Source organism: Pecten maximus, chromosome 3 (assembly GCF_902652985.1).
Source record: "Pecten maximus chromosome 3, xPecMax1.1, whole genome shotgun sequence".
Classification (NCBI taxonomy): Eukaryota; Metazoa; Mollusca; class Bivalvia; order Pectinida; family Pectinidae; genus Pecten; species Pecten maximus.
The window spans coordinates 9,536,689-9,555,760 of NC_047017.1; the positions used below are offsets into that span (position 1 = coordinate 9,536,689).

The following is a 19,072-nucleotide window of genomic DNA, read 5'->3' on the forward strand; positions in this document are numbered from 1 at the left end:
ACCAGTGAACGATTGAAGGGAAGTTGATCACTCTTAGCTGAAGAAAAGGAAAGAATAACGAAATATCACAGTATTATCAATGAAATACATTAATTTAGAATGGGCAATGACAGCCAGATATCGCGGTTGTCAGAGAAAATACCATAGAAAGCTGACAAATCTTAAAATCTTAAAATGTAAGCTGAGATCAGGGTTAGCTAACTATTTATAGAATGATTATCAATACCAAAAGTATTTTGTCCTCAAATGTACCGTGATCTATAATCAACGTCAAGCTGGGAGGAATCACTTGATGATATTTGAAGTATCATTTTACGGGGATTTAAAGTGGTTTAAAGGTTTACGGCTATCAATAAACTAATATCTATATTTACAGTACGTCTGAAACATCCACTTTACGACGATGAAAAGGTATGATTTGGTGTTAGCGAGCATGCACGGCTTGTAAAAGCAAATTAAGTGTAACATATGCCTATTTTCCCTATTTACCATGAAATGTCGGTAGATCCGGGTTTAAAGTCTAGCATTTTAAATGACACGTAAAAATCACTGAACTGTCTTCGTCCCCATTTTCAAACTGAAATAATATCTTTATCATTACTTGTCTTTCTTATTATACGTGCTCGTTCTCGTACGAACGCTGGCTATCCCTGTACCTTTGTAATTGGTGGTATGAAGAGTATCCGCTCTGACTGGCCTTATATCGTCTGTATTATGGACATTATGTAACCTGCGTACGTTATGACTGAAGGCAATTCCGTATCAGGCACGACGGACCTATATACCATTTACCTATACAGTATATAGTTAGTATGGTAAAATAACCTTCGGATAAATTACTTGTCAATTGTCAAACGGCTCAGGAAAAACTCTTATTTTCATTTCGGTTGTACTATGATGTTTTTTACAGTTCACTTTGACATACAGGAATTAAATAGTAACATTTCCAAAGAATCATAATTTTGTTTTCAATATTACACGTCGCTGACCTGCAATGCTAACAAAACGCCCTAGGGAATGGCGTAATACGGTCGACACGACTATTTCATTATTAACGTGACAAATCTCACCAGGTCCTGGCCATGACAGATTTAATTTCTCGTCGTGAATGAGTCCATTCATGAGCGATATGAATAGCTGATACATCGATAATTATTTCCACCTTTTCCAACAGAAGGTCGTAACAGTCTAATGCCGATATAATGATCGTGTAGGCATTAAACAATCTCGTGGAATAAATTTCACACCGTATATGACATAAAATCATTTATCCCAGAAGAAATGGCCATCCCGTATGTTGTTAATATAATACCCACTATATGTTGTATTTACTGTGTGTCTGTTATATATATATATATAGCCGGATATCCGTGTAATATAGGAATACATTGAACGAAATACAGAAATGTAGATTTGTTTGTGTGCACCTGTTGTTTACATCTTAACACAAAGTATATTTTACAAGCATATACCAATTTAGCATAGTAAATATTGTTTCCTTGTTTTGGGTGGTGATCTGAAATTATTGATGTGGAACAAACACCAACAACTAAAATATCTATCTGTACGGCTACAAGGCTTGAAAAACGAGTTTCTGTTCAAAACGGGTTCAACACAATTTGAAGACGCATTATTGAGTAAATAATACGGTAAGTTCTAAGCACTTATACATTTCTGTAGATATTACTAAGTAAATATTACTGTCGCCATTGTAACACCTGGGACCACTGTCTTGAAGCTACCTTGACCTCCGTCCTCATACGACCCTGGCTGTTAGTGTCTAATTGACCTCCGTCCTCATACGACCCTGGCTGTTGCTGTCTCATTGACATCCGTCCTCATACAACCCTGGCTGTTGGTGTCTAATTGACCTCCGTCCTCATACGACCCTGGCTGTTAGTGTCTCATTGACATCCGTCCTCATACAACCCTGGCTGTTGGTGTCTTATTGACACCCGTCCTCATACGACCCTGGCTGTTGGTGTCTAATTGACACTCGTCCTCATACGACCCTGGCTGTTAGTGTCTAATTGACCTCCGTCCTCACACGACCCTGACTGTTGGTGTCTAATTGACCTCCGTCCTCATATGTTCCTGGCTGTTGGTGTCTAATTGACCTCCGTCCTCATATGTTCCTGGCTGTTAGTGTCTAATTGACACCCGTACTCATACGACCCTGGCTGTTGGTGTCTAATTGACCTCCGTCCTCATACGACCCTGGCTGTTGGTGTCTAATTGACCTCCGTCCTCATACGACCCTGGCTGTTGGTGTCTAATTGACCTCCGTCCTCATACGACCCTGGCTGTTGGTGTCTAATTGACCTCCGTCCTCATACGACCCTGGCTGTTGAAACCAAGGGCCACTAAGGGCCACTCTTCTCAAGGGAATTCTCTTAACACTACAAAGTCGTTGTTGGAATTTTACCCTAATCGACATACCCATTTCTAAACCTCATTCGTCTGCGTGGAAGACAAATGCTTTTACATATTTAATCTCATTCCCTGTATGTAATAGGTGTCGATATGGCGGAAAACAACAGGAAACGACTCACGAAAATATTTTAAAAACATCTTCAGTAACGAATTCCAGGGCGTGAAAAACGCCCCTCGACACCCGAGTGCACGCTGAACTGCAACTTCAGCGGTGCATTTCCGTATCATGCAATCATTCGATCAAAGTGAAATTTTGCATGGTGTTAGATAATGGTCTCATAAGTATGTTAACAGAAAAAAATATCAAAAAATCTTCATTAACGAATTCCTGGGCGTGCAAAATGTCCCTGGTCACTCATTAGGTACACCGTATGGCGGTACAAATTATAGCATAACATATGACGGGGGAGAAATAAATGTTGGGGTTTTAAAAGGTCTGATCTACGCTATTGTCCGGTTGGTTTCCTTACAAATAGTCAATTACACTCTCTTTAAAAAATGATAATACTAAAAGAGGGAAAATACCAGCAATTACTCAAATAATATTATTAACATGTCCATATTGACAACGACTGAATCTTCCACTGACCTAGGCAACATACACAATATGTACGACACATTTGGTATACATATAGCCGATGGAAACATTAAATTTCCGAGTATATTAAGCTATACATTTCCTTTCTCAACATTAGAATTACATAATTTAGCAATGAGTATTTTCATTAAAGATATGACTAAAAAAGCATTATGTATCTATCGTATCGGCACACCGGTCGAGTTTACAATATGGCGCGTGGTCAAAGTTTGTGCTTGTGTCCCCCGATTGAATTACGTTTTTATAGATTTTGAATAAGAGTATGACGCGTACTAGATAAATCACACGATAGAAAAATATCTATATTGTACAAATGCTTAGCAAAAACAATAATTGTACAAGATTTTATGCAATAAATTCACTTTAGTACAGGAAATTTCTTGTAATCAAATCACAACATCGACAGAAAATCGTTTATATACATTGGTTCTCCACAGATTAAACATTTCCATTGATCATATCTAACATCTCCTAACAAAATTCTTCAAGTAAGTTTGAAGACGAATATTGTAGAATTGTTGATGATCAAACTATATTTGATTAAAGTTGGGTTAGGAAGCACATATTTGTTGTAACAACAAATAACAGTCAGCAGAAAGCGAGAGGCCGATGTCGTGTCTTCGACGACGTTCGAGCAAAATGAGTAAATAGGCGGATTTTCAAAATTTTGGCCATTCTCGCTTATACTTCGGTACAGGAAAGGATACTCAACTCGTCACCATGAGCGCCGCAGCAGCATCTCCAGCTAAAAAGGTCAAGAAGGCTAGCAAGCCTAAGGTTCCAGCAGCTCACCCAACATACGCTGCTATGATTGCCTCAGCCTTAGGAGCTTTGAAGGAGAGAGGTGGATCGTCCAAAATCGCCATTGCCAAGTACATCAATGCTAACTACAAAGTTGGTAACGACTCTACCAAGGTCAATTCCCGAGTGAAAATTGCTCTCAAAAGCTGCGTGAAGAAGGGGTCACTGAAGCAAGTTAAAGGCACTGGAGCTTCTGGCTCATTCAAACTTGGAGAAAAGAAACCCACAGCAGAGAAGAAGCCTAAGGTAGCAGCCAAGAAAGTAAAGAAGCCAAAGGCAGCAGCCACAACGCCAAAGAAAGCAGCGGGTGAAAAGAAAGCCAAGAGTCCCAAAAAGACTGCCAAGAAAGCTGCCGCTAAGCCAAAGAAGGTTAAGACCCCCAAGAAACCAGCAGCAAAGAAGCCAGCAGCTAAGAAACCGGCAGCGAAGAAGCCTGCAGTGAAGAAAGCAGCCAAGAAGCCTGCCAAGAAGTAAACACTTAAGTGTTTGGTCAAAATTGACCCCATATCCCAAAAAGTCCTTTTCAGGACTACCCAATTTCCTCAAAAAACGTCTAAATGACGTCTCGATAATTTGCGCATTTTATACATCATATACATTACAGTGCAACAATCCAAACAATGAACGCAATCATATTGGTCTACTGCCTGGTTAAGTTCCTCGTGCGGAGCGCCAAACCCCTCCAGTAAACAGATTTTTTGTTTATCTAACTAATATTTCAGAAGACTTTGGAATGACTTGCGGAGGTTAAGGTCCAAAAGAGACGGAACGTGTTAAATCCTCGGTCGTTAATCAAAAATGAAAATACACAGATAAAGTTTCTTTCCGGCTTTAGTCACTTCAATAACGATCTGATGTACATGTCATGTTTGCAAAAGGAATAACGATAAAACGGAATTCAACAAAATAACAATTTATTCATGTCAAATCAAATTAACCGTTTAAATTTAACATATAATATATGTAAAACGTAACAGACCCATTACCTTATATTGGACATATAAAAAATTGTTTGATAGGCCTGCTTACGTTTTACCGATAACCATGTCATTTCCGTATGTATTAGTACAGGAAGTTGGGCTGCGCATGTGCAGATAAAATGTTACTGTTGCTGAGTTGGCATGTTATCCGATTTAATAGACAGCGCTGACCATTACAGTCGTACTCTGAAAACCTCGGCAGTAATTACGCTATTGTTTCAGCTGTTTAAAGATTAAATAGGTACCAGTGACTGTTTCATTTCCACGCCTGTAAAAACATCAACCGAGTACCGGCGTGTCAGAGATTAGTTCCGCTTGAGCGAGCGGGTAGATGAGTTGTTGTCTATCGTGTGTACTATTATCGGTGACCGCCTTAGGAAATTACCTGGTGTAAGTAAAGCAGTACTTTTTATCACCAAGAGTTGTTGTTATAAAATTCAACCGACAATTTCTTTAATGAATTTATTAAACACTTACAATAGCATGTAATAATCGGTAGGTTTGTAGTGCCGATATCTTCAGTATTACAAACGGAATTTCGATGTTAAAAAATGACGGCGTTTACCACCGATCGATATTCCTGATATTCCTTGATGCTGTTTTTATATACATTCAACTACAGTTTGTTACGACACACAGGCCCACCAGGTGAATCCCCTACTTGTCCTCATTACATTATCTCCTGTAACGTTTATATTCAGTTTATAGATCACACACTACTGGCGGAGTCGATGTACAGTATAAAAGGACTTCCTTAGAGAATAAGTCAGGTACCGGATCCTTTACTGGGAGACAGGTTGGCCCCAAGGACATTATATATATTACATACACTAATTTTGTCTCTGACATTAGATATAGAATCTGACTCGTTTGTGTACATGAAACATGAGGAAATCGATTAACACCTTATTAATACAGTATTTCAAAGCATAGCATAATGTGTTGACTAATATCGTTCTCACTTAAGACTGTATCTCTATGTATTTATATCCATGTTTGATTCCATGGTTCCAAAGTTTGTTTCTCAGAAAAAGTTATTGAATCACATTCGGCTGGTCAGGAGAGGAAGACTTTTAGCGACCAATTTCCAATTTGAGATACCTATAGCTATGTACAGCACGTGGTTGTGAACTGTACCAATGGTTACATGTAGTTTGTGAACGAGGTTTGTAACTGTGGCTGCAATGCGTGATTCCGAACCGTACCCATGGCAACAGTACGTGATTCCGAACCGTACCCATGGTAACAGTACGTGATTCCGAACCATACCCATGGTAACAGTACGTGATTCCGAACCATACCCATGGTTACAGTACGTGATTCCTAACCGTACCCATTGTTACAGTACGTGATTCCTAACCGTACCCATGGTAACAATACGTGATTCCGAACCGTACCCATGGTTACAGTACGTGATTCCTAACCGTACCATGGTTACAGTACATGATTCTTAACCGTTTCCATGGTAACAGTACGTGATACCGACCGTACCCATGGTAACAATACGTGATTCCGAACCGTACCCATGGTTACAGTACGTGATTCCGAACCGTACTCATGGTTAAAGTACGGGACTCCGAACCGTACCCATGGTAACAGTACGTGATTCTGAACCGTACCCATGGTAACAGTACGTGATTCCGAACCGTACCCATTGTAATAGTACATGATTATGAACTGTTCCCATGGTAACAGTACGTGATTATGAACTGTTCACGTGGTTACAGTATTTCTTTATTTCCTGTTACATTTGGCGTCCAACTAAATATGCATGGAAGATGATATAGGGCTATATGTAGCCGAAGGATTTCTTGAAGGAGTGGGGAGTTTGGATAAACACTGGTGGCCAGGTAGTTAAAATTGTTAGAACACGCGTCCGTTTAGAGTTTGGGGTCCCGGGTTCGAGCATCAGTCTGACCGTAATTGTTTCTCTACAAGCGTTAACGTTTTGTATGGAAACCCAGATGTGTTCTTGCTATAGCCCATGCATCCCGTATGTTATCCTGGTTTAGGGCAACCCTTCCCCTTAAAAAGTAACTTAACGCGTCAAAAGCTTTTCCGCTATAAAAGGAGGGCTAGACTTCTAAGGGCCACTCTTCTCAAGGGAATTCTCTTAACATTACAAAGTCGTTGTTGGAATTTTACCCTAATCGACATACCCATTTCTAAACCTCATTCGTCTGCGTGGAAGACAAATGCTTTTAAATATTTAATCTCATTCCCTGTATGTAATAGGTGTCGATAAGGCGGAAAACAACAGGAAACGACTCACGAAAACGATCGAATGTCACCGTTGAGCCGCGAGACAGAGCTGTTTGTTTGTGACTTCCTGAGTTCCAGAGAAAACCACCTTCATATATCCCACACTTAGTATCCAGAAAGATATATTCTCCCTATAGCAGGATGTTATGATGATATTATTCTGTAGGGACTACCAAATTAATCACATTATAATAGTTCCGGATATTACAGCAGTCCAAACTCTAGTTGACAGATATTACATTTTACATTACATCTGTCTGTATCTGTCCGTCCATCCGTCCGTCAGTCTGTTTAAACAAAGCTATCTTTTACTAATAAATGACACGTATATATGCCGAATAATATCTACAAAAACTGAATTATATGGCATTCTGAAACTTCCACAGCTAAAAGATCAAAATGGACCTTAACAAATGTAAACATATAAAATTAAATTTGCACCAACCGCATAATGAATTTAAAGTATAATCCTAATTAGATGTATTGGGTTTGAATGTGACATAAAACAATAAATATGGTATTACTAAACAGTTACCAAACAAGCGGAGAAGTGATAAGGTAGTAGTGTTAAAGTAAAAACTTTTTACACATTTATTAAATATGATACATTTATTAATATTTCATTTTGATTATTATCATTCATTATATAATCCTTAACTGGATTATAATCCGAGACCAACTTACCTACTAGCAAAATAGAATTTAACGTCCACAATAACGACCTTTCGGGCTGTCAGTGGGATAATGGTTTAAGTTTTACACATCTTTGACACATACAAATTTGTATTTTTTATTTAACGAAAATAAGGATATTTCTGATTTCAGTAGTATGTTTCAGAAGACATGATAAATAAGACATTTGATACCCACCACCTTTGGGACGATTCCCTTTGGTGAGACGTCCACCGGGTCGGACAGATCCATGGTATCCAATAATAACTGCATCTTGGTATGTGGGTACCGTATGTTAAAAATACTCCATAGCCGTTTGAAGAACCGTGCTAGCTCTCTTAACTATGACCTTTTCAGAGCAAATTTTAAAATTAATTCTCCTGAATATATGTGTGGTAATCCTTGAAAGACTCCTATCATTTCCCCTGCGTATGAACCTTATAGGCCCGTATTTGTTTTCTATTTACAATTAACATTGTTATATAACCTTTCCGCAAAAATTAAACCTCTGACTTTCTCCTATTTGGCGAACCAGAATACAGCAATGCAGATATTACAAATTATTTATGTGTCCCCCCCCCCCCCCCCCCCCCCCCCCTTATTTTCCGATTTCATTATATTTTTAACAAATTTAGCAACGGAGTAAGAATGAATTAATTCTGTGAATTTGCAGGAGATTGATAATTAATTGATATATTCATGATATTTTAAGTCGTTAATATTGTACGAGAGTACTAAAAACAGCATAGGTCTCTGATTTTACGTTATATAACGAGTGTCCAGCTAAGGGCTCCCCTAGTCACTCATCAAAACTTTTTATCTTGGAATATATATAATATTTTCGTATTCATTTTAGAATACAAATTTTTCGATATTACCTCACGTTCTTATTACTGGGTAACTGAAAAAATAATCGTAATTGATAAAATAATAAGTTTTTATTTGTATTTTATTTCGGGTTTCAATGTGTTACATTTGTGGGAAGTGACACGAGTTAATGATCAATTAATAGGGACATACCAAGATGTTATGTAAACCAATACAATTACCGGTCACACCGCAGGTGAGCGGTGCTACGGGATTACTTTGTCAGAACTCAGGGTTAGTAGACATCAAATGGCCTGGACAGTGAAGTGATCACCGAAGCTGGATTCAATATCAAAATACATCGATATGACGATGTTAGATAAACGTATAATCTGTATGTTACAGAAAAAATATAAAATACGCCCTGGATACTCAAATGCACGCTGCACTGCAACTTTAGTGTATTTCCGTAATATAAAATCATTTGATCAAAGTGAAATTTTGCATGGTGTTATATAATGATGTCATTAATATGTTACAGAAAAAAAATATTTAAAAAAATCTTCAGTAACGAATACCAGGGCGTGAAAATCGCCCCTCGACACCCGAGTGCACGCTGAACTGCAACTTCAGCGGTGCATTCCCGTATCATGCAATCATTCGATCGAAGTGAAATTTTGCATGGTGTTAGATAATGGTCTCATAAGTATGGTCACTCATTAGGTACACCGTATGGCGGTACAAATTATAGCATAACATATGACGGGGGAGAAATAAATGCTGGGGTTTTAAAAGGTCTGATCTACGCTATTGTCCGGTTGGTTTCCTTACAAATAGTCAATTACACTCTCTTTAAAAAATGATGATACTAAAAGAGAGAAAATACCAGCAATTACTCAAATAATATTATTAACATGTCCATATTGACAACGACTGAATCTTCCACTGACCTAGGCAACATACACAATATGTACGACACATTTGGTATACATGTAGCCGATGGAAACATTAAATTTCCGAGTATATTAAGCTATACATTTCCTTTCTCAACATTAGAATTACATAATTTAGCAATGAGTATTTTCATTAAAGATATGACTAAAAAAGCATTATGTATCTATCGCATCGGCACACCGGTCGAGTTTACAATATGGCGCGTGGTCAAAGTTTGTGCTTGTGTCCCCCGATTGAATTACGTTTTTATAGATTTTGAATAAAAGTATGACGCGTACTAGATAAATCACACGATAGAAAAATATCTATATTGTACAAATGCTTAGCAAAAACAATAATTGTACAAGATTTTGTGCAATAAATTCACTTTAGTACAGGAAATTTCTTGTAATCAAATCACAACATCGACAGAAAATCGTTTATATACATTGGTTCTCCACAGATTAAACATTTCCATTGATCATATCTAAAATCTCCTAACAAAATTCTTCAAGTAAGTTTGAAGACGAATATTGAAGAATTGTTGATGATCAAACTATATTTGATTAAAGTTGGGTTAGGAAGCACATATTTGTTGTAACAACAAATAACAGTCAGCAGAAAGCGAGAGGCCGATGTCGTGTCTTCGACGACGTTCGAGCAAAATGAGTAACTAGGCGGATTTTCAAAATTTTGACCATTCTCGCTTTTACTTCGGTACAGGAAAGGATACTCAACTCGTCACCATGAGCGCCGCAGCAGCATCTCCAGCTAAAAAGGTCAAGAAGGCTAGCAAGCCTAAGGTTCCAGCAGCTCACCCAACATACGCTGCTATGATTGCCTCAGCCATTGGAGCTTTGAAGGAGAGAGGTGGATCGTCCAAAATCGCCATTGCCAAGTACATCAATGCTAACTACAAAGTTGGTAACGACTCTACCAAGGTCAATTCCCGAGTGAAAATTGCTCTCAAAAGCTGCGTGAAGAAGGGGTCACTGAAGCAAGTTAAAGGCACTGGAGCTTCTGGCTCATTCAAACTTGGAGAAAAGAAACCCACAGCAGAGAAGAAGCCTAAGGTAGCAGCCAAGAAAGTAAAGAAGCCAAAGGCAGCAGCCACAACGCAAAAGAAAGCAGCGGGTGAAAAGAAAGCCAAGAGTCCCAAAAAGACTGCCAAGAAAGCTGCCGCTAAGCCAAAGAAGGTTAAGACCCCCAAGAAACCAGCAGCAAAGAAGCCAGCAGCTAAGAAACCGGCAGCGAAGAAGCCTGCAGTGAAGAAAGCAGCCAAGAAGCCTGCCAAGAAGTAAACACTTAAGTGTTTGGTCAAAATTGACCCCATATCCCAAAAAGTCCTTTTTAGGACTACCCAATTTCCTCAAAAAACGTCTAAATGACGTCTCGATAATTTGCGCATTTTATACATCATATACATTACAGTGCAACAATCCAAACAATGAACGCAATCATATTGGTCTACTGCCTGGTTAAGTTCCTCGTGCGGAGCGCCAAACCCCTCCAGTAAACAAGATTTTTTGTTTATCTAACTAATATTTCAGAAGACTTTGGAATGACTTGCGGAAGATAAGGTCTAAAAGAGACGGAACGTGTTAAATCCTCGGTCGTTAATCAAAAATGAAAATACACTGATAAAGTTTCTTTCCGGCCTTAGTCACTTCAATAACGATCTGATGTACATGTCATGTTCGCAAAAGGAATAACGATAAAACGGAATTCAACAAAATAACAATTTATTCATGTCAAATCAAATTAACCGTTTAAATTTAACATATAATATATGTAAAACGTAACAGAACCATTACCTTATATTGGACATATAAAAAATTGTTTGATAGGCCTGCTTACGTTTTACAGATAACCATGTCATTTCCGTGTGTATTAGTACAGGAAGTTGGGCTGCGCATGTGCAGATAAAATGTTACTGTTGCTGAGTTGGCATGTTATCCGATTTAATAGACAGCGCTGACCATTACAGTCGTACTCTGAAAACCTCGGCAGTAATTACGCTATTGTTTCAGCTGTTTAAAGATTTAATAGGTACCAGTGACTGTTTCATTTCCACGCCTGTAAAAACATCAACCGAGTACCGGCGTGTCAGAGATTAGTTCCGCTTGAGCGAGCGGGTAGATGAGTTGTTGACTATCGTGTGTACTATTATCGGTGACCGCCTTAGGAAATTACCTGGTGTAAGTAAAGCAGTACTTTTTATCACCAAGAGTTGTTGTTATAAAATTCAACCGACAATTTCTGTAATGAATTTATTAAACACTTACAATAGCATGTAATAATCGGTAGGTTTGTAGTGCCGATATCTTCAGTATTACAAACGGAATTTCGATGTTAAAAAATGACGGCGTTTACCACCGATCGATATTCCTGATATTCCTTGATGCTGTTTTTATATACATTCAACTACAGTTTGTTACGACACACAGGCCCACCAGGTGAATCCCCTACTGGTCCTCATTACATTATCTCCTGTAACGTTTATATACAGTTTATAGATCACACACTACTGGCGGAGTCGATGCACAGTATAAAAGGACTTCCTTAGAGAATAAGTCAGGTACCGGATCCATTACTGGGAGACAGGTTGGCCCCAAGGACATTATATATATTACATACACTAATTTTGTCTCTGACATTAGATATAGAATCTGACTCGTTTGTGTACATGAAACATGAGGAAATCGATTAACACCTTATTAATACAGTATTTCAAAGCATAGCATAATGTGTTGACTAATATCGTTCTCACTTAAGACTGTATCTCTATGTATTTATATCCATGTTTGATTCCATGGTTCCAAAGTTTGTTTCTCAGAAAAAGTTATTGAATCACATTCAGCTGGTCAGGAGAGGAAGACTTTTAGCGACCAATTTCCAATTTGAGATACCTATAGCTATGTACAGCACGTGGTTGTGAACTGTACCAATGGTTACATGTAGTTTGTGAACGAGGTTTGTAACTGTGGCTGCAATGCGTGATTCCGAACCGTACCCATGGTAACAGTACGTGATTCCGAACCGTACCCATGGTAACAGTACGTGATTCCGAACCGTACCCATGGTAACAGTTCGTGATTCCGAACCATACCCATGGTAACAATACGTGATTCCGAACCGTACGCATGGTAAAAGTACGTGATTCCGAACCGTACCCTTGGTTACAGTACGTGATTCCGAACCGTACCCATGGTTACAGTACGTGATTCCGAACCGTATCCATGGTTACAGTACATGATTCCTAACCGTTTCCATGGTAACAGTACGTGATACCGAACCGTACCCATGGTAACAAGTACGTGATTCCGAACCGTACCCATGGTAAGTACGTGATTCCGAACCGTACCCATGGTTACAGTACGTGATTTCGAACCGTACCCATGGTTACAGTACGTGATTCCGAACCGTACCCATTGTAATAGTACATGATTATGAACTGTTCCCATGGTAACAGTACGTGATTATGAACTGTTCACGTGGTTACAGTATTTCTTTATTTCCTGTTACATTTGGCGTCCAACTAAATATGCATGGAAGATGATATAGGGCTATATGTAGCCGAAGGATTTCTTGAAGGAGTGGGGAGTTTGGATAAACACTGGTGGCCAGGTAGTTAAAATTGTTAGAACACGCGTCCGTTTAGAGTTTGGGGTCCCGGGTTCGAGCATCAGTCTGACCGTAATTGTTTCTCTACAAGCGTTAACGTTTTGTTATGGAAACCCAGATGTGTTCTTGCTATAGCCCATGCATCCCGTATGTTATCCTGGTTTAGGGCAACCCTTCCCCTTAAAAAGTAACTTAACGCGTCAAAAGCTTTTCCGCTATAAAAGGAGGGCTAGACTTCTAAGGGCCACTCTGCTCAAGGGAATTCTCTTAACATTACAAAGTCGTTGTTGGAATTTTACCCTAATCGACATACCCATTTCTAAACCTCATTCGTCTGCGTGGAAGACAAATGCTTTTAAATATTTAATCTCATTCCCTGTATGTAATAGGTGTCGATAAGGCGGAAAACAACAGGAAACGACTCACGAAAACGATCGAATGTCACCGTTGAGCCGCGAGACAGAGCTGTTTGTTTGTGACTTCCTGGGTTCCAGAGAAAACCACCTTCATATATCCCACACTTAGTATCCAGAAAGATATATTCTCCCTATAGCTGGATGTTATGATGATATTATTCTGTAGGGACTATCAAATTAATCACATTATAATAGTTCCGGATATTACAGCAGTCCAAACTCTAGTTGACAGATATTACACTTTACATTACATCTGTCTGTATCTGTCCGTCCGTCCGTCCGTCCGTCTGTTTAAACAAAGCTATCTTTTACTAATAAATAACACTTATATATGCCGAATAATATCTACAAAAACTGAATTATACGGCATTCCGAAACTTCCACAGCTAAAAGATCAAAATGGACCTTAACAAATGTAAACATATAAAATTAAATTTGCACCAACCGCATAATCAATTTAAAGTATAATCTTAATTAGATGTATTGGGTTTGAATGTGACATAAAACAATAAATATGGTATTACTAAACAGTTACCAAACAAGCGGAGAAGTGATAAGGTAGTAGTGTTAAAGTAAAAACTTTTTACACATTTATTAAATATGATACATTTATTAATATTTCATTTTGATTATTATCATTCATTATATAATCCTTAACTGGATTATAATCCGAGACCAACTTACCTACTAGCAAAATAGAATTTAACGTCCACAATAACGACCTTTCGGGCTGTCAGTGGGATAATGGTTTAAGTTTTACACATCTTTGACACATACAAATTTGTATTTTTTATTTAACGAAAATAAGGATATTTCTGATTTCAGTAGTATGTTTCAGAAGACATGATAAATAAGACATTTGATACCCACCACCTTTGGGACGATTCCCTTTGGTGAGACGTCCACCGGGTCGGACAGATCCATGGTATCCAATAATAACTGCATCTTGGTATGTGGGTACCGTATGTTAAAAATACTCCATAGCCGTTTGAAGAACCGTGCTAGCTCTCTTAACTATGACCTTTTCAGAGCAAATTTTAAAATTAATTCTCCTGAATATATGTGTGGTAATCCTTGAAAGACTCCTACCATTTCCCCTGCGTATGAACCTTATAGGCCCGTATTTGTTTTCTATTTACAATTAACATTGTTATATAACCTTTCCGCAAAAATTAAACCTCTGACTTTCTCCTATTTGGCGAACCAGAATACAGCAATGCAGATATTACAAATTATTTATGTGTCCCCCCCCCCCCCCCCCCCCCCCTCCTTATTTTCCGATTTCATTATATTTTTAACAAATTTAGCAACGGAGTAAGAATGAATCAATTCTGTGAATTTGCAGGAGATTGATAATTAATTGATATATTCATGATATTGTAAGTCGTTAATATTGTACGAGAGTACTAAAAACAGCATAGGTCTCTGATTTTACGTTATATAACGAGTGTCCAGCTAAGGGCTCCCCTAGTCACTCATCAAAACTTTTTATCTTGGAATATATATAATTTTCGTATTCATTTTAGAATACAAATTTTTCGATATTACCTCACGTTCTTATTACTGGGTAACTGAAAAAATAATCGTAATTGATAAAATAATAAGTTTTTATTTGTATTTTATTTCGGGTTTCAATGTGTTACATTTGTGGGAAGTGACACGAGTTAATGATCAATTAATAGGGACATACCAAGATGTTATGTAAACCAATACAATTACCGGTCACACCGCAGGTGGGCGGTGCTACGGGATTACTTTGTCAGAACTCAGGGTTAGTAGACATCAAATGGCCTGGACAGTGAAGTGATCACCGAAGCTGGATTCAATATCAAAATACATCGATATGACGATGTTAGATAAACGTATAATCTGTATGTTACAGAAAAAATATAAAATACGCCCTGGATACTCAAATGCACGCTGCACTGCAACTTTAGTGGATTTCCATAATATAAAATCATTTGATCGAAGTGAAATTTTGCATGGTGTTATATAATGATGTCATTAATATGTTACAGAAAAAAAATATTTAAAAAAATCTTCAGTAACGAATACCAGGGCGTGAAAATCGCCCCTCGACACCCGAGTGCACGCTGAACTGCAACTTCAGCGGTGCATTCCCGTATCATGCAATCATTCGATCGAAGTGAAATTTTGCATGGTGTTAGATAATGGTCTCATAAGTATGGTCACTCATTAGGTACACCGTATGGCGGTACAAATTATAGCATAACATATGACGGGGGAGAAATAAATGCTGGGGTTTTAAAAGGTCTGATCTACGCTATTGTCCGGTTGGTTTCCTTACAAATAGTCAATTACACTCTCTTTAAAAAATGATGATACTAAAAGAGAGAAAATACCAGCAATTACTCAAATAATATTATTAACATGTCCATATTGACAACGACTGAATCTTCCACTGACCTAGGCAACATACACAATATGTACGACACATTTGGTATACATGTAGCCGATGGAAACATTAAATTTCCGAGTATATTAAGCTATACATTTCCTTTCTCAACATTAGAATTACATAATTTAGCAATGAGTATTTTCATTAAAGATATGACTAAAAAAGCATTATGTATCTATCGCATCGGCACACCGGTCGAGTTTACAATATGGCGCGTGGTCAAAGTTTGTGCTTGTGTCCCCCGATTGAATTACGTTTTTATAGATTTTGAATAAAAGTATGACGCGTACTAGATAAATCACACGATAGAAAAATATCTATATTGTACAAATGCTTAGCAAAAACAATAATTGTACAAGATTTTAGTGCAATAAATTCACTTTAGTACAGGAAATTTCTTGTAATCAAATCACAACATCGACAGAAAATCGTTTATATACATTGGTTCTCCACAGATTAAACATTTCCATTGATCATATCTAAAATCTCCTGACAAAATTCTTCAAGTAAGTTTGAAGACGAATATTGTAGAATTGTTGATGATCAAACTATATTTGATTAAAGTTGGGTTAGGAAGCACATATTTGTTGTAACAACAAATAACAGTCAGCAGAAAGCGAGAGGCCGATGTCGTGTCTTCGACGACGTTCGAGCAAAATGAGTAAATAGACGGATTTTCAAAATTTTGACCATTCTCGCTTATACTTCGGTACAGGAAAGGATACTCAACTCGTCACCATGAGCGCCGCAGCAGCATCTCCAGCTAAAAAGGTCAAGAAGGCTAGCAAGCCTAAGGTTCCAGCAGCTCACCCAACATACGCTGCTATGATTGCCTCAGCCATAGGAGCTTTGAAGGAGAGAGGTGGATCGTCCAAAATCGCCATTGCCAAGTACATCAATGCTAACTACAAAGTTGGTAACGACTCTACCAAGGTCAATTCCCGAGTGAAAATTGCTCTCAAAAGCTGCGTGAAGAAGGGGTCACTGAAGCAAGTTAAAGGCACTGGAGCTTCTGGCTCATTCAAACTTGGAGAAAAGAAACCCACAGCAGAGAAGAAGCCTAAGGTAGCAGCCAAGAAAGTAAAGAAGCCAAAGGCAGCAGCCACAACGCAAAAGAAAGCAGCGGGTGAAAAGAAAGCCAAGAGTCCCAAAAAGACTGCCAAGAAAGCTGCCGCTAAGCCAAAGAAGGTTAAGACCCCCAAGAAACCAGCAGCAAAGAAGCCAGCAGCTAAGAAACCGGCAGCGAAGAAGCCTGCAGTGAAGAAAGCAGCCAAGAAGCCTGCCAAGAAGTAAACACTTAAGTGTTTGGTCAAAATTGACCCCATATCCCAAAAAAGTCCTTTTAGGACTACCCAATTTCCTCAAAAAACGTCTAAATGACGTCTCGATAATTTGCGCATTTTATACATCATATACATTACAGTGCAACAATCCAAACAATGAACGCAATCATATTGGTCTACTGCCTGGTTAAGTTCCTCGTGCGGAGCGCCAAACCCCTCCAGTAAACAAGATTTTTTGTTTATCTAACTAATATTTCAGAAGACTTTGGAATGACTTGCGGAAGATAAGGTCTAAAAGAGACGGAACGTGTTAAATCCTCGGTCGTTAATCAAAAATGAAAATACACTGATAAAGTTTCTTTCCGGCCTTAGTCACTTCAATAACGATCTGATGTACATGTCATGTTCGCAAAAGGAATAACGATAAAACGGAATTCAACAAAATAACAATTTATTCATGTCAAATCAAATTAACCGTTTAAATTTAACATATAATATATGTAAAACGTAACAGAACCATTACCTTATATTGGACATATAAAAAATTGTTTGATAGGCCTGCTTACGTTATACCGATAACCATGTCATTTCCGTGTGTATTAGTACAGGAAGTTGGGCTGCGCATGTGCGTATAAAATGTTACTGTTGCTGAGTTGGCATGTTATCCGATTTAATAGACAGCGCTGACCATTACAGTCGTACTCTGAAAACCTCGGCAGTAATTACGCTATTGTTTCAGCTGTTTAAAGATTTAATAGGTACCAGTGACTGTTTCATTTCCACGCCTGTAAAAACATCAACCGAGTACCGGCGTGTCAGAGATTAGTTCCGCTTGAGCGAGCGGGTAGATGAGTTGTTGACTATCGTGTGTACTATTATCGGTGACCGCCTTAGGAAATTACCTGGATGTAAGTAAAGCAGTTACTTTTTATCACCAAGAGTTGTTGTTATAAAATTCAACCGACAATTTCTGTAATGAATTTATTAAACACTTACAATAGCATGTAATAATCGGTAGGTTTGTAGTGCCGATATCTTCAGTATTACAAACGGAATTTCGATGTTAAAAAATGACGGGCGTTTACCACCGATCGATATTCCTGATATTCCTTGATGCTGTTTTTATATACATTCAACTACAGTTTGTTACGACACACAGGCCCACCAGGTGAATCCCCTACTGGTCCTCATTACATTATCTCCTGTAACGTTTATATACAGTTTATAGATCACACACTACTGGCGGAGTCGATGCACAGTATAAAAGGACTTCCTTAGAGAATAAGTCAGGTACCGGATCCATTACTGGGAGACAGGTTGGCCCCAAGGACATTATATATATTACATACACTAATTTTGTCTCTGACATTAGATATAGAATCTGACTCGTTTGTGTACATGAAACATGAGGAAATCGATTAACACCTGATTAATACAGTATTTCAAAGCATAGCATAATGTGTTGACTAATATCGTTCTCACTTAAGGACTGTATCTCTATGTATTTATATCCATGTTTGATTCCATGGTTCCAAAGTTTGTTTCTCAGAAAAAGTTATTGAATCACATTCAGCTGGTCAGGAGAGGAAGACTTTTAGCGACCAATTTCCAGATTTGAGATACCTATAGCTATGTACAGCACGTGGTTGTGAACTGTACCAATGGTTACATGTAGTTTGTGAACGAGGTTTGTAACTGTGGCTGCAATGCTGTGATCCCGAACCGTACCCATGGAAACAGTGTTCCACCGCCCAAATTTAAAATTATTGAACCGTCCCCCGGTACAGTTTCGTATTCCCAACCAAAACCCCTTTTTTACGTGATTCCCCCCAAAGATAAAAGCG

At 38.3% G+C, this 19,072-nt stretch overlaps 3 protein-coding genes across 3 annotated transcripts; all 3 read left to right on the plus strand.

Annotated features, from left to right (window-relative positions):
- Nucleotides 1–3,723: 3,723 nt before the first annotated feature.
- Nucleotides 3,724–4,643, plus strand: LOC117323129 (histone H1-beta, late embryonic-like). The gene has a single exon (XM_033878159.1). It carries the CDS (start codon nt 3,752–3,754, stop codon nt 4,304–4,306), a length of 555 nt encoding a protein of 184 aa, XP_033734050.1. The 5' UTR covers nt 3,724–3,751; the 3' UTR covers nt 4,307–4,643.
- Nucleotides 4,644–10,212: 5,569 nt separating this feature from the next.
- On the plus strand, nt 10,213–11,164 carry LOC117323130 (histone H1-beta, late embryonic-like). Its single transcript, XM_033878160.1, has one exon. It carries the CDS (start codon nt 10,233–10,235, stop codon nt 10,785–10,787), a length of 555 nt encoding a protein of 184 aa, XP_033734051.1. The 5' UTR covers nt 10,213–10,232; the 3' UTR covers nt 10,788–11,164.
- A 5,499-nt stretch (nt 11,165–16,663) lies between these two features.
- On the plus strand, nt 16,664–17,273 carry LOC117323131 (histone H1-beta, late embryonic-like). The gene has a single exon (XM_033878161.1). The coding sequence runs from the start codon at nt 16,684–16,686 to the stop codon at nt 17,236–17,238; it is 555 nt and encodes a 184-aa protein (XP_033734052.1). The 5' UTR covers nt 16,664–16,683; the 3' UTR covers nt 17,239–17,273.
- Nucleotides 17,274–19,072: the final 1,799 nt, after the last annotated feature.

Coding starts and splice junctions, on each gene's coding strand:
- LOC117323129 (XM_033878159.1), top strand. CDS start 3,752: ATGAGCGCCGCAGCAGCATCTCCAGCTAAAAAGGTCAAGAAGGCTAGC.
- LOC117323130 (XM_033878160.1), top strand. CDS start 10,233: ATGAGCGCCGCAGCAGCATCTCCAGCTAAAAAGGTCAAGAAGGCTAGC.
- LOC117323131 (XM_033878161.1), top strand. CDS start 16,684: ATGAGCGCCGCAGCAGCATCTCCAGCTAAAAAGGTCAAGAAGGCTAGC.